The following is a 25,741-nucleotide window of genomic DNA, read 5'->3' as shown; positions in this document are numbered from 1 at the left end:
GACATGCCAGACGAAATGAACGCAATGCCATTCCAGATTAGCCATAAGTTCCTCGAACTCGAGGAGAAGGTCTCTATGGAAAATTACTCCTGTGTCATACTGAGTGACCTGCGAGGAGCAATAGCCACAGGATTGTCTCCTAAACGGTCGCTTGCACAGAGGGAGGTTGGCTCACTAGCAGAAGTTGTCTTTATAAGAAGAGAGCCAGAGATCATCTCGCTTAATGACTTCGCCGAACTTGTCCTCAGTACGTTCCACAAAGAAAAGATCTCCCTGTTGGTCCTGGTACACACTAGGAACTGTGAAAAGGGTCTCACCCCAAGGAGGGTCTGACCCTCCTCCCAGCATGTATCCAAGGAGGGTAAGGCTGGAAAGGCAGAAACAGGAACTGATCCAGAAGTATGTTAAGGAAAAGATGCAGCCACATAGAGCAGCCAGAGAGTTTAACACATTTCATGTGCCAAATGTACGCCTTGGTACCACCCACTCCGAACAGGGGCTCGCCTTGTGGGCACCACCCAGCCACAGCAATGGCCACCTGGCAGGATGGTCACTGCCAGGAGTTCCGATGCCCCAAAAAGATGGGCAACCACTCCAAGGCTTGCACAAGGCATTCACAGGAGAGGTACCAGCAGTGTGATCCCTGTGGTACTGGAGGGGGGGGCTTAGCCAGATGGGTACATAAAAGCCCCACTACATGGATTGCCTACCGAGCTGGAGACCTAGCAAGGAGGCGAAAGGGCTTTGGCAGCGAGGGAGGGGAAGAGGGACAAGGGAGAGGGAGAGGGAGAGGGAGAGGGAGAGGGAGAGGGAGAGGGAGAGGAGGAGGAGGAGGAGGAGGAGGAGGAGAGGAATCCATACCTAGGGAAGGAGTTCTTCCTCATTTGGCTCGCACTATGAACTTCAGATTTATAGTTGAAGGTCAAACGCCTGAGGGGGACCAAAACAGAAAAGCCAAAAAGGAGGAGGAAAAGCAACCAATCAAAACTGCAAGACGAAGCAAAGTCATGTGGATACCCAGGCTGACATAAAGAAGAAAACCAAGAGAAGGAATGAAAGGGGCAAAGGGAAAGGAAGAAGGACAGGGAAGGAGAAGGAAGGGGAAAGGGGAAGTGGAAGCAGCCCAGAGAAGAATAAAGGCTGCAATAGCTCAGGGACCCATGCGTGCCACAGACGTATGCTGTTGGCCCCTGCGCGGACAAATTTTGAGATCTCAAGGGTAAGTAAAGACTTGAGTTGACAAAAAATGCAAGGACTTCTGTATTTCTAAACATGGGAGCAAAAATCTTAAGTACTAACATCAACATATTTTGCAATGAACTGCTTTTAGATGGAGAAAGCAAGTCAAATGTTATGTATGTTTCATTAAGACCACAGACGCTATTTTATTTCAATAAAGTGAAACACATTTGGTGACAAAACTACGTATTTCATTGGAATCGCAAGACAGATATAAAATATCTTCACTGATTTCAGAAATAAGCTCAGAAAAAAGTAGGCATCTTGAAAGAAGTGTATAAGGCACGGAAAACTGTGTAAACCAACACTTTAGGTGACTGCCAATAAAATGTTGGTTCTATCATGTTTGTTATTGTCGATTATTGCCCACTGTGTTTTGTCTATTATTTTAAAGGTATTGTGTGGTTTTTCTTTCATGAAATATGTCAGAACATAGTGCAGAAACTGCCAGTGACTGCCACTATTTTCTTCCTCTTATCAACCATGATTTCTAATATATAAAATACTTTCAAAGTGCCAAAATATACCAGAATAAATAAAACATCTATAAAATGCCACACTGTACAATGTTCTGGTGGTGAGACAGTCACAATTCCTAAAATCCATTGCCTGTGGCCTCTGGCCTGCCGAGGAGTATCGCAGTCCTGAGTCTGTGGATCCATGAAAATCTGCTGCATTACACCACACACAAACAGACCTGGCCTGCAGGCAGATCGGTGAGACTAGATCTGACGGGTAGGGCCTGCACGTTAGTGAGAAATGATGGGCTTCAGATTGGCTGCCTCAATCTGTTAGAGATACCCACAGAAATGGCCTGCAGTTCTGGCCCGTCATGTAAGTCCACTGGTGTGGCCACCTATTTACATGTCACAGACACCATGTTGGTGAAATGAGACCACAGTGACCAATTCATGCAACAGATAACTTGCGTGAATTCTCTGAAAATCAATACTAATGAGGATGATCACTGAGCTGCAGACAGGCACATAGAAAAGACAATCACACTCTCACAAATAAGTTTTTGGCCATAGCCTCTGTCAGAACACGATAGCACACACACATTCACACTACCATTCAGACACAACACATGCACACATGATCACTGTCTTTGGCTGCTGCAACAAGAGTCTCTGGGAATCAGATCCTAACAAACCTCTCTCCATACCTCCCTGCCTCTCGTCGGCAGCTGCCAGGCTAGCAGCAAGAAGTGGTGGCAGCACTGACTGAAAGCTGAGGGGAGTGGCAGAAAGGGAAGAAGCAATAAGAATGAGGGAGTAGGGAAGCGGCTCACATACTCAGCTGCACCCAGCCAGCGACTATGCCTGACATCTCAGTAAACAAACCATTTCATCTACTGAGACAGGAACTAGATTTTTCCAGTGTTTATTCAAATTTCCCTGATTTCCCTGAGATGTTTGAAATTCCCTGATTTCCAGAAACTGTGGCAACCCTGATAATGCAGAATGGAATATCTTCTTTTTTTTCCCGCAGAGGCGCATACAAAAGGATTCTGAGTATGTGTAGTTTGTATAAGGTTAAAATATAACTACACAATCCACTCTGGAGTATTTTTCACATATAAGAGACCCTTACCACGAGGAGCGTTCAATAAGTGACATAAACACTTTTTTCTTTCTTCGTCAAATTTTGTTGAAAAGAATGCAGAATTTGTTGTGGGATATCAAGGAACATTCTCATTTTAGCCCCAAAATTTCATGAAGTTCCCACAGGTGATGGCACTACACATACCCTTCAAAATGGCACCTGTAATGAAGGTGCGTTCCAAGCAGAGAGCAGTCACTGTTTCTTTTGCCAGAAAAGCAGAGCACAGACATTCATAGGCACTTGCAGAATGTCTACAGGGACCTGATTATGAACAAAAGCACAGTGAGTCATCACATTCAAACACATCACTGCACAACTGCATTCTGAATGGTTATTCTGTTTGATATCCTACCTCTTGGTGCAACAACCAACTAAGAAGTGTATTCTGCTATCCTCAGGAAATTGAAGAAACAACTTTTTCAGCATGTTCGTCACCACAAAACTCCTCCTTCATGACAATGCAAGGCCTCACACAAGTCTGTGCACACAAGAGGAGCTCTTAAAACTTCAGTGTACAGTTCTTCCTCATCCACCCTACAGCTCAGCTCTTGCACCTTCCAACTTCCATTGGTTTGGTCAAATCAAGGTTGCACTCCACAGGAAGCTATATGTGGATGATGGGGAAGTTATTGATGTGGGAAGACACTGGCTCTGACATCAACCAGTACAGTGGTACCATGCAAGCGTACAGGCACTCCCAATAAGATGGCATAGGACCAACACACTGAATGGAGATTATGTTCAAAAATAGGGTTTTGTAGCCAAAAGGGTGGGGAATAATACGGTGTATTGGAATCCTGAATAAAACCAACCTGCTTTCAGAAAAAAATCATTTGGTATGAAAAACACATAACATTAAAGATACAGAAACCTCCGAACATACTCTGTATACGGACAGCAGTGACGAAAATGTGACATCGTATACATGAGATGATTTTTCTATTCAGTATCTCTGAACAGAATATAAATGAGCCAACGTTATTGATACATATATATCATATAGTGGCTTGGGAGGCACGAAGTTAAAAGAAAATGTCCGCAGGTCTGGGTGCCGGTTAAACCAAAGCCTACTCCCCTACCCAGCTGACATACACAAGTTTTCATGTGCATAAAAATGGAATTTCTGGCTGTAGCAGTAAGTTGTCAATCCCTTCTAGTACCTCGCCTGACTGAGACACAAAACAAAATTCCTGATCACTCATTTCGTTTCATTTCTTTCATGACCATTTTTCTTTTTCATGACCTTTCTGATCAGTAGACACCCTAATGAGAAAAACATCTGTTATAAAGAGGATGGGGAGCATGGATCAATCAATGTCGCATTATGAATGTCAGCCAGGTACACTGCTCTTTAAATGATTTTTATTTTACAAGTCAATCATGATGAGTCCATTTCAGAAAATTATAAAATAAAAATCATTTAAAGAGCAGTGTAGCTGGCTGAGATTCACAATTACCTTGCCACTGGAGGGCACATTTTGCAATGTGGACCCCAAAGAACAAAAGCAATCAATGGCTGTTTAGAAAAACTATCTTCACAACTCTGTCCCACAAAAATTATTTGTATCTCTAGCCAGGTGGCACCAGTATATGGATAAGTTAACCAAAGAACTCATTTCTGCCTGCTTTGCACTCAAAAATCTCTCTCATGGTATTGACCTGCAAATGGATTTGCCACCATACTTCCATTCAGTACATCTGGATTGTTATGTGTAAGCATATCACTCAAGTGGAAGTCAGCAAAATTGAACAGATTCACCTTCATGGCAACAAACTAATATCATTTTCTGGTAGAACCAGTATGAAGAAAGGGGGAATGGTTATATACACAAAATAATGTAGTTCAGTCCCAGGCCCTTCAGGTTAATGAATACTTTGTCGAACAGCTCTTTGAATACTGTGCCACAACAGTGGTCCAGAAAATGCACAACATTGTGGTACTGACAGTTTACAAGGTCACCAGCATGAAGAATCATTGTCTGTGGAGATTTTAATGTTTATTTTCTGTCACATAATACTGACTGAGGTCATCTAGATATCTTGACGTCCGGCTTTGAATTATTTTCCACAATAAAATTTTCTATGATGATTAATGGACGTAATGTAGTGGTTACTTATATTTGTAGTCCAACCAATTTTCAATGATTTAGATGTAAAACAAGTAGTCAACAGTTTATTTGACCATGGCGGTCAAATGTTAACCTACTAAAATATACTCACTGTGACTGTAAACAATGCATTCACAAACAACCAAATACAGGTGGATTAGATTTACTGCTGCGGACACTGTATGCACAAGCAACACACATTAGTTCCATAAATGGAAACCCCAAGGACATTAAAATTCACAGGTCACTAAAAATGAAGTCCTACAGAAGCTAAAGAAGAAAAATTATTCTGTTGATCTATTTTGTGATCCTGACAAAGTGATTGTGTCTATCACAAAATTCTATTTTACAAACTAAAATGTGCTGATCAAATGAAACTATATGGTTCTAGAGACTTTTTCAAGTCCAAAACATCTATGATGTATATAAGCAGACTGAAGAGATGAACGAAGATTTGTACCGAGGCCAGGATTAAAAACCCGGGTCTCCTGCTCACTAGGTAGACGGACTAACGATTATGCCACAGTGGTTTTGCAGTTTCATTTGATTAAAGCAACTGTGCCCAGGTTTCAGGCAGGATTCCCCTTCCATTCAATGCTGAGGTGCTACCCAATACAATTGGAGAACTTCTGAAATGCTGTTTGAGCGGGGGGAATACCAAGTGGGCTGAGGCATGAGTGAGAATTTGGATACAGGAGGGAGGCATGCTGAGGTAGTCTGTGCAGCTGTGAAAAGCCACTGTGCCAGGACAGCAGAGGGGTTAGTGCATCTGCTTAGTGAGCAGGAGACCCAAGCTCAAATCCCAGCCCTGTTACAAATTTTCATTCATACAACATACAATTTTGTGGCACTAATGTAAAGGATTAGGGACGTTAATGACAGTATCAAGAAGGTGATACTAATTCAGTTACCAGTTATGACAGTGACAGTAAGCTGCTTGATGTTGTGAATGAGATTGAATCTTTTTTATATAACATGTAGTTAAATCTTGTGTGGAGTTTCTAGTCTCCCATCAGGCACCTCCCCAGGTAGCGGATCGGGGAATGTTCACCAGATATGGTGGACACCGGGGAAATAAAATACCCGGGGTGGACCAAAACTAGCAAAATGACAACTGGTGCATTGCAGTTGGAAGTTGGGTTTCCAAAGGCTAATGGAAGAAAACCCTGATTAAAAACCACCCGTCCCCCAGTAGGGATTGGACGCAGGGTTGACATCCCGCTCTGTAAAAAAAGAAAACAATTCTTGCGAAACTTCTACAAAGTAAAGCCGGATAGATGAAGGAAGGTTTCAGGCATGGAAAAGGACAATGAGGAGGGAATACAAGTAAATGAAGAAGGGAAAATAAGGAAGAAGAGAAATATAAGGCATAGATCAGATCTATATATTGGTACTGGAATGTGAGATCCCTATATAGAATTTGAATTGAGAACAGCTGCTAACATGAGTAACGTAGAAGTAAATATCCTCGGAGTAATGAACCAACTCAAATCACTTAATAAGAGCAAGTATTCTGGTCCAGACCGTATACCAATTAGGTTCCTTTTGGAGTATGCTGATGCATTAGCTTCATACTTAACAATCATATACAACCGTTTGCTCGATGAAAGATCCGTACCCAAAGACTGGAAAGTTGCACAGGTCATACCAATATTCAAGGAAGGTAGTAGGAGTAATCCACTAAATTACAGGCCCATATCATTAACGTTGATATGCAGCAGGATTTTAGAACATATATTGTGTTCGAACATTATGAATTACCTTGAAGGAAACGGTCTATTGACACACAGTCAACATGGGTTTAGAAAACATCGTTCCTGTGAAACATAACTAGCTCTTTATTCAGATGAAGTGCTGAGTGCTATTGACAAGGTATTTCAGATCGACTCCGTATTCCTGGATTTCTGAAAAGCTTTTGACACTGTTCCACACAAGCGGCTCATAGTAAAACTTGCGTGCATATGGAATATCATCTCAGTTATGTGACTGGATTTGCAATTTCCTGTCAGAGAGGTCACAGTTCGTAGTAATTGACGGAAAGTCATCAAGTAAAACAGAAGTGATTTCTGGCGTTCCCCAAGGTAATGTTATAGCCCCTTTGCTGTTCCTTGTCTATATAAACGATTTGGGAGACAATCTGAGCAGCCGTCTTTCGTTGTTTGCAGATGACACTGTCATTTATCAACCAATAAAGTCATCAGAAGATCAAAACAAACTGCTAAATGATTTAGAAAAAATATCTGAAGGGTGCAAAAAGTGGCAGTTGACCCTAAATAACGAAAAGTGTGAGGTCATCCACATGAGTACTAAAAGGAACTCGTTAAACTTCGGTTACACGATAAATCAGTCTAATCTAAAAGTCATAATTTCAACTAAATACTTAGGTATTACAATTATGAACAACTTAAATTGGAAAGAACACATAGAAAATGTTGTGGGGAAGGCTAATCAAAGGCTGCGTTTTATTGGCAGGACACTTAGAAAATGTAACAGACCTACTAAGGAGACTGCCTACACTACGCTTGTCCGTCCTCTTTTAAAATACTGCTGCATGGTGTGGTATCCTTACCAGGTAGGACTGATGGAGTACATCGAAAAAGTTCAAAGAAAAGCAGCTCGTTTTGTATTATCGCGAAATAAGGGAGAGAGTGTCACAGAAATGATACAGGATTTGAGCTGGAAATCATTAAAAGAAAGGCGTTTTTCGTTGTGACGGAATCTTCTCACGAAATTCCGATCACCAACTTCCTCCTCCGAATGCAAAATATTTTGTTGACACTGGCCTACATACGGCGGAATGATCACCACAATAAAATAAGGGAAATCAGAGCTCGTACAGAAAGATATAGGTGTTCATTCTTTCCGCGCGCTATATGGGATTGGAATAATAGAGAATTGTGAAGGTGGTTCAATGAACCCTCTGCCAGGCACTTAAATGTGATTTGCAGAGTATCCATGTAGATGTAGATATATCGCCCAGGAGCACTGAAAGTAATGATGGATCAAATAATGAATTTGAAGCAAAGTATACTAGTACTATAAGAAATTAGATGGATGGGAAATGGAGTTTTAGAAAAGAAATATATTCTATAGCTGCAGTGAAAGAAATCATGAGCTGGGGACAGGATTTGTTGTACATCATCAATTAAAGCATCTGGTAATAGGGTTTACACCCATTAGTGCAAGATTATCAACACTCAGGAAAATGGAGAAATTCTTTAACTATTCCACAATTAATGCCCATGCACCACCAGAAGAATCCAAAGAAGAAGAGAATGAATGAATCTTTGGAAAGAGCATATGATGAGTGCCAAGGGCACGATATTAAAATAATAGCTGGAAACCTAAACACTCAGGTGGGGAAAGAACAGATTTATAGACCAATAATTGGCCCCCACAGCAAACATGCAACAAGTAATGAGAACGGAACAAGGCTTATACTGTTTACAGCAGCTAGAAATATGGTAATAGGATCACCACTGTTCCCGCATAAAGAAATACATAAGGAAACATGGACCTCACTGGATGGAAACACAGTGAACTAGATCCACCATGTGTTGATAGATGTGAGACACAAATCGGACCTGTTGAATGTGAGAAGTCTCAGAGCCCCAAACATAGATACAGATCATTTTCTGGTATGGGCACAGGTGAGGGCAAGGATAACTAATGCAACGAAAGGAGTCCAACCCAGGGCACAGAAACATAACATAACAGCTTTAGAATCAGTGGAAGTTAGAGAACAGTATCAGGAGAAGATAACTCATATTCTGGAAAACATTGGAGAATATAACAACATCGAAGATCAGTGGGAAGTGATAAAAAAGACGGCGGAGACATCGGCAAGAGAGATACTTGGAACTGAGACAAGACGAGTAAGACCATCATAGTTTGATATTTATTTTATTTATTTATTTATTGATACTGAATGCGAAATAGCAACTGAAGAAAAGAACGAAGCATACAGAAGGAGACTGCGATCACACTGTGTGAGGAGAATAGTAGAAGCATACAAATAAAAATGGAGGACTGAAAAGAGGACTCACCAAAGAAAAAAGAGAGAATGGATGAAAGCAAGTGGCAAAGAAATGGAGCTCATGAGAAGCAAAAATGAAATAAGAAAATTCTATAGAGAGGTGAATGCGGCACGAAAGCCTTTTGGTAGTAAAACAAGCTTAATAAAAAATGACATAGGGAATATAATAAGTGAAGAGAAGGGAATATGTGAAAGATGGTGCAGGTATTTTGATAGTCTCCTCAACCCTAGAATAACTATACCAGGGAATCCAATAGAAACTAATGGGGAAGATGACCCAGACAACACTGTCCCCACCAAATATAGAAGAAGTAAAGTCTGCCAGGAAGAAATTGAAAAACAACAAGGTGGCAGAGACAGATGGTATTCCAGCGGAACTGTTTAAGCAAGGAAGCAGAGAGCTGGAACGAAGCCTTCTGAAAATGGTCACCAGAATGGAAGAGGAGAAAATGCCCCAACAATGGAAAGAGGGTATCATATGTCCCATATATAAGAAAGGAGATCAGATGGAGTGTGGCAATTACAGATGGATCACACTACTTAATATGGGATGTAAAATATTCTCTAATACACTATTCGACAGAATCCTCCCAATCTTACAGAGGGAGATGGGACTGTACCAATGCGGATTTCTTCCCGGGAAGTCAACTAGAGATCAAATATTCACCTTAAGACAAATCCTGGAAAAAACAAACGAATATGGGGTTGGCACGCATCACCTCTTTATTGATTTCAAAGCAGCTTATGATAGTTATATAAAGCTCTAGATGAACTGGGAATCTCGAGAAAGTTGGTAAGGCTGGCGAGAATGACAATGAGCGAAACACAAGGTAGTATAAGAATAGGAGGAATGATGTCATATACATTGAGTATTAAAAATGGAGTGCAACAAGGGGATGCACTGGCATGTCTTCTCTTTAATGCCGCCCTGGAGAGGGTGATGCGGATGCAAACCTTCTGAATAGGGGAATGATCTTCTATAGATCAGCGCAAATACTGGCCTATGTGGATGACAGATATCGTAGCAAGAACCCAAAAAGCAATGGAAGACATTTACGGCTCTCTAACAGGCTAGTAGGAACATAGGGTTAATTATTAATGAACAAAAAACAAAATATTTGGCAACTGGAAAAGCACTTAGAGAAAATATGCCAATTGTATTAACAATGGGCAATTATACATTTGAGAGAGTTCTGGTCTTGACAGTTACCCATCTAAATGATACCTCCTATGAAATTAAGAAGAGATTAATACTAGCCAATAGAGCCTATTTTGCCCTAACAAGATTTCTATCCTTAATGCTCCTGACTCGTACCACTAAATTAACAATGTATAAATCACTTACATGACCAGTGCTTACATATGCCTCTGAAATCTGGACATTAACAACTAAAGATATGGAAATACCAGATGCATATGAAAGAAAGGTACTTAGATGAATTATAGGCCCAATCTGTGAAAGAGGACGATGAAGGAGGAGATACAACCATGAGTTGTATATAATATATAAAGACCAACCCACCAGAAGGATAGTGAAATCATCCAGACTGAGGTGGGCAGGTCACATGGCTCACATGAATTATACAGAAGTACCAAAAAGAATATTACAAGGAATGCCAGGAGGGCAAAGAGGATGTGGTCGACCAAGAGCTAGATGGGAAGATGGAGTAATCGAAGATCTTAGGAAGATGGGCTATAGAAACTGCAAAGTATTGGCAAAGGACCGAGAGAAATGGAAGGAAATTGTAGAAGAGGCCAAGGCTCATCATGAGCTGTAGAGCCAAGAAAGAAGAAAAAGATGTAGTTAAATAGAGATACTACTGAGAAAGATGATAGCTTTAGAATAATGATAAAAAATTTGTGTTTAGGTTTATATCCAGACTGATGGCATAAAATTAAACATGTTACTGTAAAACAACTTAAAGACAAGTACCACAGTGCTGATCTAAGTGAAGCAGGTAAGTGTATATAGATTGATGCAATTCTCAGTAACAGTGATAATGATGTCTGAATTAATTTAATGGAAGTGTGTCAAGGCAATGAAAATGGTGAGAACAATAATGATTTTAGAGGCTTTACTTTTTAAGAGATGGAAGACGACCTGTCATACAAGGATGTTAAGACTGATAAATGTACTGAAGTTTGTTGTCCTTTCATAAAGGTCAGAAAACGATCATGGGAAGGCAGTTGTCTTGTTGACATAGGCAGCCAAATTTCAGGAGTATCTTAATCCTTAACTAAAAAATTAAAACATAGTGAGGACTATGTAGAATCACCTGTAATTAGGATATGGTTTATTGATGCAACTGGGAAACATAGCAAAGTGGTTAAAAGTCAGGTTTAATAACTTTTGCAACTAAGTGAGTGACTTTTATGCATGGACGTTTAATAATTCAAGATCTCTATGAGGATTTTACCCTTGGCATGACTTGGATAATTAGTGTGAATACAGATTTTGATTGGGTAGGGCAGAAGTTGATTATCAATGCACCTGATGGAGATTCTATTTGTACTGTTTTTACAAAGTCAGCTATATCTTTTGAGGAGAATAAAGTGAATAGCATACAATGTTTAAAATATAGTGGATTTGTACTCAAAGATATGCCAGAATTTAAAGAACTAAGATTTCAGAAAGAAAAAGGATTAACTGATAATCAGAAACAGGCATTGGAATCTTTGTTATGGGAGTATAGTAATGTGTTAAGTAATATTCCAGGTAGAGTGAGAGGTTATCAGTGTACTTTGCAGCTAAAACCACATCAACCATTTTTCATAAAGCCATATTTTGTAGCAATAGCTAAGAGAATGGCAGTTGAGAAAGAGTTCCATAAGATGGAAACATGTGATATCATCGAGGGAAGTGTTAGTCCATGTAACAACCCATTAGTCATTGTTTCCAAAAGAGATGGAAGAGTGAGATCGGTTCTCAATTCTATGCATTTAAACAAGTATTTGTACAGAGAAACAGATCAACCTGAAAACAATGATGAACTTTTCACACAAATTTAAAAATATTCAGATTACATCGAGTTCGAATTTAGCATTTGGATTTCATCAGGTACCTTTAGCTCTTGAATCTCGCAAATATACTGCCTTTCTTTACAGTGGCAGATGTTACAAATACTGTGTAGCACCTTTTGGTTTGAGCTCACCTGTAGCTGACTTTAAAAGAGCATTTGATTATGTACTTGGCCAAGATCTGGTAGGAAAACTTATTGTTTATATGGATGATATTTTGGAAAACTTGACAAAGTTGGGAAGAGCGTTTGGAGTTGTTGAAGCAGGCACGTGAAAAATTTTGGCAAGTAGGTATGATTCTGAAACTCAAAAAATGTAAATTTGCTGTCCCTGAACTAAAATTCTTAGGTCATGTGATTACTGGGGAAGGAATCTTGGCAGATCATGATAAAATTAAAGCAATCTCAGATTTTCCAGTACTACACAGTAGGAAACACTTTATGTCTTTTTACAGTTTATATACATTTTATTGAAAATTTGTGACTGGATAAAGTTTGACAGCATCCTGTATAAGCAATTTACTTAAAAAGAACACTAATTCGGTTTGGACTCAAGAACGTAAGCAAGCATTTGAAAACATTAAGAAAGAATTGAATAATCAAAATTTGTTACACAGACCATATTTTAGCCTACCATTTTGTTAACACACAGACAGTAGCGATTATGGTTTGGGAGCAGAGCTATTTCAAGAAAAAGAAGTTAATGGGGAAATCATGCGACACAATTGGCTCTGCAAGTAGAATGCTGTTAAAACATGAGAAATCTTACACAGTTACAGAAAAGGAGTTATTTGCTTTTTAATGGACATTTACTAAATTCAGAACCTATTTGTCAGGACATAAAGTACTTGTATATTCAGACCAGAAAGCACTAAGCCACCTAAAAGAATGTAGACCATATCACAGGAGGCTTACCAGATGGGAAATGTATTTGCAACAATTTGATTATGAAATTATACAGGGTGAAGCAAAATCCATGCACTTGGGCTTCGCAGTGTGACACCTCGCATGCCAGCGATATAAAAACGTCTCTCCCAAAATTTTGTCTGGCGAGTACATCTGGCACAAAAAAGATGTTAAGAGTGACAATCTGGAACACTGTAACCACATGTATGGTGACTACCTCTGTCAGCACATATTTGTTGTACCGTGAAGTTGGTGCAGTGTATAAAGTTTTGGGTTAGCATGCAGGAAGTCGAGGGTTCGATTCTGGGTTGAGGCATAAGTTTTTTGTTTGGTAAATGCAGTCCAGGTGGTACAGTATCTGGCACCTTAATCGTCAATAATGATTGCAGCTGGTCCTCTAGAAAACATTTGCACTTACATACTACAATCACAGAAATGCAGTCCTTTCCACGTCGTGGGCATGAATTTATTTGCACCACTTCATCTACACATGTTTTCTTTGTACCTTCCTCCAATAGCCCCATAGACTAGTAGCAACTATTATTCTAGCCTTGTTCAGGTCCATTACATTTTGTTAAGGCCTTACAATGCCAGTAGGACTAGCAACTTGATTTGTGAATAACATCCAAACTTGGATACTATTTGTATGTGTTATCACCATGGTCCCACTAATTATGCCTTTCAACATTAAGTCTGGTAACCACATGCTGTTTAGTACATATCTCAATGCATTATTATTATTATTATTATTATTATTATTATTATTTTCTATCAATAGGATTGTGGAAACATTACGTCTATTACTGTTAGGGAAACAGTGTAATTCGAAACCAAACATTTCACAATTACTGGTGTCAGGATGAATCATGCAGAACAATATCTGTCAGAACGGTAATGTGCATTAGGTGGAACAGCGCACAGGACTGACGGCGTGTTTATACTGTATGTGCTGTCCACCAGACAGGGACTAGTTGTGAGAGGAGTAACGCACCCATGACAGACTCCAATGTACATGCGTACACATGTCGAATTTTCTAATTGTAAAGCTCTAAATCAGTGTGTCAGACATATGGCATAGACAAACGATGTATATGTGGATAAGCTTCTGGTCCTTGGTGCATCTGATAACCGGGCTGGTGTTGCCGCTCTTGAATATGCTGCTAGATATCGTCGTCGACGCCATCCAGAAAAAATGTGTTTTGTCATATGGAGCTACACCTCAAGGAGTCAGGTCGTCTACTTCCACCACTGCGTGACAGAGGTTGACTACGGAATTACTGTATCCCAGCTACTGAGGAAGCTATTCTGGAGGTCATACACCAAGAACCTCAGCGAAGTACATGTAGCGTAGCAAGCCAGCTGCGTGTCTTGCAAAGCTCGGTCGTTAACATACTGCACGAGCATGGGCTGCACGTCTATCATCATGCTTTCATGCAACACCTGCATCCTGCACATGGTCATCAGAGAATGCAATTTTGTGAATGGTTCCAAGAACAACAGGCAGCCAACGATGACTCTGTGAACACCGTAATTTGGTCAGATGAATCAGGATTCACTCATGTGGGTGTCTTCAATATGCACAATGCCCACCATTGGTGTGAGGTTAACTCACACATCACCCACAACCGGGGATACAGAGTTCGCTTTGGTATCAATGTCTGGGCCAGAATATTGGGTGCGGCCCCATTTCTTCTGGACTGGACAGTTGGGTAGTCCAAGTCCATCTTGACAGGTGGTTGGGCCCTTTATATTGCCTGACAGGTTGACTGCAGGAAAGTATCATGCATTCCTCTCGAACTATTTGCCTGATGTGCTGGAAGATTTTCCACTGCATGTTCGGCAGAGGATATGGTTCCAACGTGATGGTGCACCTCTACACTCTGGAATTAATGTGCAACAGTATTTGGACAGAACATTTCCAGGGAAATGGCTTGGGCGTGGAGGTCCAGTTGTATGGCCCTCACTTTCAGCTGACCTAAACCCCTGGATTCATGCTGCTCTTGTTACTGTGGATGCACCTTTGGTGCGAAGGGTACAGAGCTGTATGAACCAGCGAATTGCACAATGTTTGGACATGTAGGGAGGTTGCTTTGAACACCTATTGTTCTGAGGACAACTTATTCTGTTGTGAAGGTCATGCAGTCATTAATATGGACATTATTGTTGTCACTGGTAGCTAATGTGTGACGTCTGAATGCTCATATTACATGTAGTATAAATGATAAGTAGAAGCTGTGTTATTGTACTGTTCTGGGATCTCTAGCATTTCAAAACTGATATTGTTTTTGTAGTTATTCTCTCCTATGACAGGTCATTTGTTTCAACTGTCTATTTCTTATTTGTCTAACCACGTATTAGTTATGTTCAGCATTAAAAATGTTGTAAATTTAGGCTACGTGTGACCTAAGAAATGTTGTATATTAAAGAATAAAACGTCAGAATGAAATTAGCAAATAAAAAAAAAAAATGCGCCCCAACCCAGGATCGAACCCTCGACCTCCTGCATACTAACCCAAAACTTTATACACAGGACCAACTGCACAGTACAACCAATGTGTGCTGATGGGGTAGTCACCATACATGTGGTTACAGTGTTACCAGATTGTCTCTCTTTAACGTCCTTTTCTGCCGAATGTACTCACTAGACGAAATTTTGGGAGAGACATTTTTTATCACTGGCATGTGGGGAGTTGCGCTGCGAAGCCCGAATGTGCAAACTTTGCTTCATCCTGTATATATTAAAGGTGCAGACAATTTTGTTGCAGATGCCTTGTCAAGGATGCCATTGGGTGGCAGTAATGAAAATGTTGATCAAAATGAGGAAAAAGAGTTTTAAAGCAGATATATGAAGGGTATACATGATGAGGATATTATTAGGGCAATGTGTAACAAAATTAGAAGGAACCAAAACCATGATTCAAACTGGAGGTTTGTGAATAGTTGTTTAGGCAAAAGAGGTTATGAAAAATTGGACAGGTATTGTAACAAAGGAACACTTTCCAGGAGAACTCATGTGGCTTCTGATGAGTGGAAGTTTTGTTGGCCAGAGGAAGAAGCTGGAAAGTTGGTTAAGTATATACATGAGAGTTACATGACACTGTGGTATTCAAATGTATACAAAAGCTACAAGAAAATGTTTATTTCTATAATATGGCTAAAAAGGTTAGGAAAGAACTATCTACTTGTGACAGGTGCCAGAGAGTCAAGGTAAGTAACAGAACTTGTCAAGGTGAGATGCAAAATAAAACACCTGAGAAACCTATGCACTTACTTGCTATGGATTTTTATGGAAGTTTACCAAAAAGTAAAAATGGTTATTTTTGTTATGGCTGATGTTTTCTCCAAGTATATAAATTACATCTTGTCAGAAAAGCTGCAAGTACAGAGATTATTGCAAAAACAGAAAAAACTACTTTAGAAACACTGGAAAACCTACAGTATCCTGTCAGGCAATCGATCACGGTTTGTATCTAAGTGTTGGAAGCCATTCACAGAAATATATGGAATTAGACACATTTTAATTTCAGTTTATAATCCTTCATCCAATCCAGCAGAGAGAGATATATGCATGAAATTAATCATTTACATTGCACATACACTCTACTTGGTGTGAATACATCAGTGATTTTGAAGATGTAATGAATAGTTTGCAACACAGCTACACAGGATTTTCACCTTTCAACATTATGTTTCACAGTAAACCAGCAAATCTTATCCCTGAATTAGTAGATTATCCACCATGTACTGTCATGTTTGCTCAAGAATGTGAAGCAGATGTGAGAGAAACCACGAAAAAGCAGGAAGACATAAAAAATAAAAGACATGATAATAGGGTCAAAATGGCTAAGTTCAACATCAGAGATTATGTTCTTGTTAAATCACATGAGAAATCTAAAATGTTAATATCTGATTTAAAAAAGTTTTTTGATATCTATATTGGTCCATTTGAGGTCACTGAAAACCCACATCCCAATGGCTATTGATTTATCCTAAATCTAATAGGCTTCTTGGGATAAGAAATGTTGCCTATTGAAACCACACAAACAAAAAAGTAAAGATAGCTAATGAAAAGGATTCTTACTGGAATATTGCAGAAACAAAATGATTTCTGCCATATGTAAAGAACTTTGTAGTTACAGTTCTTCTTGACATTTTTTTCTTTTTTTAATGTGGTAAATTTTTATTTTTGCTTGTGATGTGTTACTTCTCTATTGGTTGAAAATAAATCATGATTTGTATTTTATTTTGTTCTTTTGTGAGAAGTACTTAGTTTATTTTTTTACAGTGTTATTTTTCAATGTTTAGAATTTTTGAGCATTTATTCAGTTCTTAATATAACTTTCTTTGTGAAATATAATGGATTAGTACCTGTGTCATCTCCATGTTAATTTTGATACCACACCAAAGACATAAAAACCAAATACCCACTGCTACATAGCTATGTGAAAATGTTTAAATGTCAATGTCTATAAACACTTAATGTAATTACAATGATGATTATGGACTTTTCAAAGAAGATACACAGTTAATTGTATGTTATTTACAAAATTTATTTTCCAAAGATTGTTTTGCATAAACAGGTCAATATGTGGTAGTAATTTCTTTGCTACATGTTGTTAGAGGTAAATCTTTGTTCTTTTGTGCAGTTGCTGCACAAGTTTGCAGTGCGAGGACAGAGAATGTGTTATGTGTGCTTTACTGATTTGTGTTGTGAAGTGAAATGACATAAAAGTTATGTGTAATAGTCCACCAGATTTCTCACTACTATTGAAACAGCAACTCGATCATCCTCTAGATGATTATAGAAAGATAACCCACAGAAAGCAAATGTTTAATGAGCCTTCAACACACAACAAAAAAGAGCAACAAAAAATTGAATATTTGTATTAGTAACAGAACTGGTTATTTAAATTTGACTGCCCCTGTCACTCACTGCAGTGTGTCACTATCTCAGCATGGCAAGTGCTGTGAAAATGTGACCAGCCACCCACATAACTTACTCTGAAAATTAATAAATCAACTTTGAGCAATAAAATGATCTTGCAATGACTTCAAATGATGGTTCAAAAGCTATAATGTTTGCTGATGACACAAGCATACTAGCCAAGAGTCAACACTCAGTATTACCAAACACAGCTAAGAGGCAGCTGAACAGGCCTGCAACTGGTACACAGCTAACAGTTTAAGTCTTGACCTCACAAAGACTCATACAATGCAATTTTAAACAAGCAACAAGGATAAATGGCCTGCTAGCAACAGTAGACATTAGTGGCCATACACTAAATGAAACACCCTGTGTAATAAAATACCTTGGGGCCAACTGGACAACAGACTGACATGAAGCCTACACACAGGTAAATTAACCAAGAAGGTCAATTCAACATATAATATGTAGGCATATATAGCAAATGGTCATCTCATTAAAAATCGGAGTATCCTGATATGTGATATGCCATCTATAAAAACATTTAAAATGCAAAATAACTGGCTCTTAGGGCAGAGACTACCTGTGTATTACACAGCTTGCTGTTAATAAGTAGCCCACTGCAAACTGGCGACAAGCTTGTTGGAGAAATGTTTCCTGCTATGGACTCACAAATGTAAATTTTGATTAATTCTTAACATTTGTACCAAACAGATTTTGGCTATGTAAGTATATAGTTAACTAACAGAATTCTGTGTGATGTTACATGAATGTTTTGTTTGATGTCTTAGATAAAAACAGTAGCTGAGTAGCATAAAACAAGGAGAAATGTGAGGTGATTAGCATTAGTTATCATGTGTTGTTAGTGTACTTTAATGAAATAGCTTGCAGTGGTTGCTTCTGTTTTTGTACAACTTGACTCATTCCAAGTCCCTGAAGGCTTTGTGACTTATGGAATACAATACAATTTATTTGTTTGTTTGTTTGTTTGTTTGTTCATGTGTGTGTGTGTGTGTGTGTGTGTGTGTGTGTGTGTGTGTGTGTGTGTGTGTGAGTTTTTTTCTGGTGTTCTCTGACTTGTTGCATCTAGAGGCATTGCATGAGCTCCTGATGACTACATGACAAGTCATGCAGTTACTCTCTAAATACTAAACTGCCTGTTTTAGGCTAAGTTACCACTAACCTAATAGGAAACAATAAAAGTTCAACATTTCTAGACACAATCATGTCCTAAATGAGAAAAAAGAACAAAAACGATTTCACTCACACAGCAAGAGCTGAAATTGCATCACCTGGGCAATGGATCCATTCACAGCACAGTGGAGTGTAGTCAAGACGCATCATGTTTATCATATCTAAAACAACAAGAATGACCAGTTATACTACATATTGTGTTTGAAAGACAGAAATAAGCCTTATGAGAGTACAGTATACAGAGAGTGAAAAATCTAAACAGAGAAGTCTTAATGTGGACAGAAATCTAAAAACTGCATGATAGTGACCCCTTTGTAATATTCAGCTTATAATCTAATTTATCCTTAAAAAGATGGCACATTACTGAACTTTGATGCAGTTTTTTCACACAAATGATGTCTATGCCTAATAAGAGTAATCTAATGCAGAACTAGAATCTACTATAGGCTGACTCCAAATCTAATAAAAAAAAAGAGCACTAATTTAACTCCTTTTACAGTCACACTTAATGAGTGGGAATATAATGGTGGTTTAATTATGCTCTCAATAATACTTTGTCAAAATGATCTTCTTGCTGCTTTACAAGTCTATTGAGGGGCATTACCAAAACAGTGATGAAATTCCTCTTGGAAATAAAAACAAAATTATATGTAGACACAACAGAATTATTCAGAAATTGACAGAAATCAATGGTTCAAATAATAAAAAGACAGATGCTTAATCTGTTAAAACTGTGGTTCCTTCAGCTAGCAAATGATAATTGTGAATTGTGTTTTATTCATCTCATGACATACATTTGCAATTCATTTCGTTTGTGTACAGGAGACATGTCAAAAATTTACAATGATTTTTACATTAGATTGTGGGGAATGAGACTATAAATAGGTAGAGGGGCAGGCAAAGACACAGGCACCTAAATAGTTTTGTTTCTTACAACACGTTCCACTAAGTTAAAAGACTGCTCTTGTTCCAAATTTTAACATTTATGTCACCTTTCTGGTCTAAAAGGCTGCTGCTGTCACATGATAAATTGACATTTTTCTGTCTACACTGATGGGAAAAAAATCACAACACCAAAAAATAATTAACATAAAGTAATGAAATGTTGGGAATACATTTGTCTAGATAACATATGTAAGATCTTTATTTATTTGTAATTTCTGCTACCAGTCACTTTTTCATTTTTCTATATGTATGAAATACTTTTACAACTTGGATGGTTGAATCATAATTATTTTCGCCCATAATAGCTACGTTTGTGAACCGTGACTGTGTGGGATAATTATTTATTTGTAATTTCTGCTACCAGTCACTTTTTTATTTATTTATTTTTACAAATAAATAATTATCCCACAGAGTCACAGTTCACAAATGTAGCCATTACGGCCAAAAATAAATACAGATGTAAGAGATTAGCATTGCAAGATCACTGGTTAATGTAAGCACAAAATAGGCCACTGCAAATGTGAAATACTGGTACATTAATAACTGGTGTAACCATCAGAATGTTGAATGCAAGCATATATACGTGCATGCTTGTACAGATGCCGGATGTCAGTTTGGGGGATGGAGTTCCATGCCTGTTGCACTTGGTCAGTCAACACAGGGACAATTAATGCTGTTTGTGGATGAGACTGGAGTTGTTGTCTGATAATGTCCCATATGAGCTCCACTGTAGACAGATCTGGTGATCAAGCAGGCCAAGGCAACATGTTGACACTCTGTAGTAGATCACGTTGGGTTACAACAGCAGTATGCAGGCAGCCATTACTCTGTTGGAAAACACTCCCTGGAATGCTGTTTGTGAGTGGCACCACAACAGATCGAACCACCTGACTGATGTACAAATTTTCAGTCACGGTACACGGAATAACCACAAGAGTGCTCCTGTTGTCATACAAAATCACACCCAGACTGTAACTCCAAGTGCAGATCCAGTGTGTCCAGCATGCAGACAGGCTGGTTGCAGAGGCCCTCAATTGGCCTCCATCTAACCAGTACACGGCCATCACTGGCATCAAGGGAGAACCAGATTTCATCAGAAAACACGACAGACCTCCACCCTGCCCTAGCTTGACACCACTGAAGTCACAAATGGTGGTAGTTTAGGATCAGTGGAATGCATGCTACAGGGCATCTGGCTCAGAGCTGTCCTTGAAATAACTGATTTGTAACAGTTTTTTGGGTCACTGTGGTGCCAACTGCTGCATACATTGCTGCTGCAGATGTGGTATGATACACTGAGTGCCACATGGCCACCCGAAGCCCGGTCTTCTTGTGACCATACATTCTCATGACCCCTGCTGCCTTCAGTTATGCACAGTGGTTACTTTCCCGCAAGTACTTTCTCCAATATCATGGAGGGAAGAACATCCAGCTTCTCATGGTCCTGACCTCGTTCAAACTCAGTGGGTTGATGTTAATGATATCTTTGTCAGCTTAAAAGCATTCTTGACAAACATCAATTCACCATGTCCAATCTCAGAAGGTAACTAATGCTCACAATTGTTACAGACTGTATTTAAAGCATACGTGATTTGAATCCTCGTGGTACTACTTGCGTACTCTTATGCAACTGGTGCAAAATTTTAATAATCATCTTTCAGATGTACAAACACGCCTACCAGCTTTCATTTATGTCGTACAACTCTTTCTTGGTGTTAAAATTCTTTTCCACCAGTGTATTTGATTTTAGTTACAGTTTAATTTCAGACAAACTTTTCCTCATGAAGATATACAATATTTCAATCATCAGACATTTGGCTGCATGTTTGTATCACAAAAGACAAGAGAGGCGAGAAAAATCAAAATCAGTCTTATGAAATCAATGTCGGGGATCTACATATGCTAAGTAAATGAGGGAGGAAGACACCTTCAGCATAATGTGTTCTCCATATTGAAATTACTGCCAAGACACATATTTTCAAACTAAGAGTTGCATAATGCAAATCTGGCAAAGGATACACGATATTATGTACGTAAAATTAATATTGTATGGAGGATATTCTCATCAATCCCAGACAGCAGAAGTTAGTCATTCAGAAAGGAATGGGCCCAAAGGAACAGTTCCCTAAAGTGATCGGAAAGCTTCTGGAAAGACTTCGAAAGAACGGCCATTCACCATTTCCGTCAGGTCAGTCTCATTCCTACCGCAGTTTCATTTGGTCAGTCTTGTCCTTGTTCCATTTCTGCTGTATCTGTTTCCCAATTTGCTCTCATTCTTTATTCCAGCCTCACTGTAATTCTTCTTTGGGAGGTCATTCATTCCTCATTCCAGCTCCAACATTATTTGTTCAGCTGCACTTCCTTTCATTCATAATGGTCACCTGTTCTTGTTCAATTTGAAGCTATTCTCAAGCCACCAATTTCTTCTTCTTCAGTCCCAGAACTGGTGAGGGAGCTGTCAGAGAGGATCATCTCTTCCTCTTGTAATCCTTCAGAAATCAATGTCTTCTTAGCTACCTTCTTGGTGTGTCTCACAATTCGAGACCAGTTATGTGAGATAACTCAAGTAGTTGAGAAAACTGGTCTGCAACAAGTTCAGAAGTCAAACTGAATTTGAGCATCTTATATTAGAATTTTGCCCAAGTGTGTGGGATCCATACCAAATAGGACTAACAGGAGATACTGAACATGAATAAAGAAGGATATCATGAATGTTCACACAATTGTTTTAACTTAACATGATGGAATGGCTCAAAAACCTGAATTGGCAGACACTTGAAGACAGACACCAGAAGTAATGTTAACCAAATGGCATACCAAGGTAGTGACTGATAAGCACGCATTGGAAAAACAGGAGATGATGTGTAGTGAGTGCCAACTATGACAAAATCTTTTGACTGTCAGTAGTGGCAGTAAGCAGGGAGGTGTTAAGGAGGCATGGTGACACTGTCCCACAAGGCCATGAACTTGTGGGCAGTCAAGGAGCAGATCCAGTGAAGCAAGGCCACCCAGAGTGGCTGACATGCATCCAGTGGCTGCGTTCCTGTCAAAGGAATGAGAAACACTGTGTGATGGGTAACAGCAGTGGTAGGCATTGTGGTAAAAAGCATAGGCTCGAGGCAGCTGGTGATAAGTCTGAAGCCCGGGGTCGAAATGCCATCAGAACCTAAGTGTACACCAGTTGAGGAATACCAGTGTGGTGTCACATGGACACGAGCCCCGAGCATGTGAAAATAGGTGCCTGTGACTGCAGTGTTGATTATGGCAACCTGCAAGCCACAAATTGATATGGCTTGCACCTCCAGATACTGTGGCAGCTGCAGGAGGCTGGGCAGCAAACAGCTCAGCGACTCTTCTATAGACAAAAAGGCCCGAGCTAATGCAGAGGCTGTACCTGGCCTGTGAAGCATATCTGCAAGTGTGGTGGCCCAATAAACAGGGATATATACTACAACACCAATTAAAACTTGAAAGCATTCTTACAAAGTTTCAAGAACCAATATTATGTGAAGAATCTGCAATATACTTCAGCTGCCTACATATCACTTCTATATGGGCTGCGAAAACAAGATTACACTAAGTGCACACAGAGGTATTTAAAGCAACTATTTGTCACACACCTCATATGTGACAGGAACGTTAAGAAACCCTAACATGGGGTTTGTTGAGAAGCACCTTCACCCATGCACTTGACAGTGATTTGTAGAGTATAGGTGCATTTGTAGACAGACTAAAATATGTCATCATTAGGCTTCTCTACAAGATAGGTGACTTAGCATTTGAGGGTTGTCTCACATTGTCCTCAAAACTGGAGGGTACTTCTCGTCCTACTAGTTTTAGTCGGCTGCCCTTCCATGTCAGATTTTCCCAGTCTATTTCACTTTCTTCCCTGAGAAAGGAACTACAGTTCCAACAGTCAGGAATGGGTTTGTATCTGTTTTAAGTGTTTTTACCCCAGTGATGGCATTTCACCTAATGGTCATCCACTATACCTCCTTGAAATTTTAAATTATCAATACATTTTGATACACTTTATAACATAAGTCTTTCCTGTGCAGGGGTAGTCGTGAGCTTATACAAGGGGAAAAGCAGCTGTATTGCACATGATAAGCAAAGGTGCAGCTTTTTTCTGTGTTCGTGCCTTACTAACAGTGGAAGAGAACAAACAAAAACATGCTGGTCAAAAGAATTTATATGCTGAAGAGGCTGTATTAAGTTACATTTTGCATCAAGTGTAAGAAAAGTAAGGATCACCTTTCAGGGCCCACATATCTTTCAGGATGTTTAAAACTCAGAATGATACCACTCACTCAAAAAGAAAATTAGGCAGCAAAAATATGCCTATTAATCACCGTTTTTGTAGGAAACGCTGTTGTAAACCACCTTGAGCAAGGTTAGGTTGCCGGTGGTAGACTGATGCTCCATGAAGCCGTAGTGGGAGTGGCTAGGACATTCCTGATAACCAGTATCTACACCAGTTGGCAGTTGATCACTTGCTCTAAGATCTCCCCTACATAGTCCATTTAAGAGACTTTTTGGTAACTGCTGGTTGAACTTAAAAAAAAACCAATGCTGATGGAAAGCCAACAATGGAATTCTGACATAGTCTTTTCTGAAGATGAAATCAAACAATGGAAAATCCAGGATCGAATAATAACAATATTATGAAAAGGATATACAGTGAAGATGCCGAGACACAGCTAGGCACAACAAAAAGACTGTGAAACAAAGTTTTCAGTCTTTATCAGAACACACACACACAAACACACAAATCACAACACACACGACACACATTTCCTTCTCATAATATTGACACATGACACAAGTCTATTCTGACGAAGGCCTATTTTGCTGGAAGCTTTGTTTGGCAGTCTTTTTGTTGTGCCTATTTATGACTCATCATCTCTGCTATATGGTGAGTAGTAATTTTTCTGAAGATGATGATAACCAAATATTTAATGAAACAATTTGAAGCTTGTCGTCAAGTTAATCTTTTACAAAAGAACATCCAACATAAACCTCCACATAACATTTGATATTTTTAACCCTTGGAGTACTTGCCGCGGGGCCTGCAGACATTGTTTGCCAATAAAGTGGGCTTTCCCGTGGGCCCTGCAAATGACATTTGCTGTGCAGCCTATCCGGTACCTGAGTCCTAATGAAGGCTTTTACTGCAGCCAGTTCCACTGCCTGTGGGCCTGCGGACGTCAATAGCCGCTCAGTGCTGCATCCCGGCCCGTCGCAAATTCTTTTGTGCCGTGCACTCCCTGGGATGGATGTAACCTATTTATTGTTCTGTGCTGCTGTCCCTGTTATCTGGGAAACACTCTGCTACAGATTTCGCAGTTTCTGTTCGACATTCGTGCTAGCTGATTCATGTGATCTTCTGCATTCTGCTTTTGTGGTGTCGTTTAGCCACCTGCCGTTTCATGGCACAGCGGAGTCGTTGCACCGACAAAGAGATACTTGAGATACTGACAAGGAGTGACAGTGACAGTGAGTGTGGCATCTTCAAAGAATGTAGTGATGATGAAGATTCATCAGAAGAATCTCGTAGTAATACATCTCCACATACTTCACCTAGTAGAGCTTGCCAGGACAGTGCTTCTTCTGCTTCTGAAAGTGAAGACGCATCGATCTGTAAAATGCTACGCCTTAGTGAGAATGAGACATTTGATCGGCAAAAATGTGATTTCAGTCCAGCACTTCATGCATTTGATGACTCATCTTCAGGACATAATTGCCAACTAGCACCTGATTCAACCGT

General features: G+C 39.5%; 1 protein-coding gene across 2 annotated transcripts in view; it reads right to left on the bottom strand.

Moving 5' to 3' along the window:
* The window catches only part of LOC124615922 (peptidylprolyl isomerase domain and WD repeat-containing protein 1), a 111,235-nt gene that overhangs the window by 58,074 nt on the left and 27,420 nt on the right, over window positions 1-25,741 (bottom strand). For both annotated transcript variants that reach the window (XM_047144105.1, XM_047144106.1), the window contains exon 5: window positions 19,103-19,190. In XM_047144105.1, coding sequence (XP_047000061.1) covers window positions 19,103-19,190 — 88 coding nt within the window. The remainder of the gene's footprint in view (window positions 1-19,102; window positions 19,191-25,741) is intronic.

The sequence above is a fragment of the Schistocerca americana genome, chromosome 5 (genome assembly GCF_021461395.2).
Source record: "Schistocerca americana isolate TAMUIC-IGC-003095 chromosome 5, iqSchAmer2.1, whole genome shotgun sequence".
Taxonomy (NCBI): Eukaryota; Metazoa; Arthropoda; class Insecta; order Orthoptera; family Acrididae; genus Schistocerca; species Schistocerca americana.
Note: the sequence above shows the minus strand (reverse complement) of the source record. Positions and strands in the feature narration are given on the sequence as shown.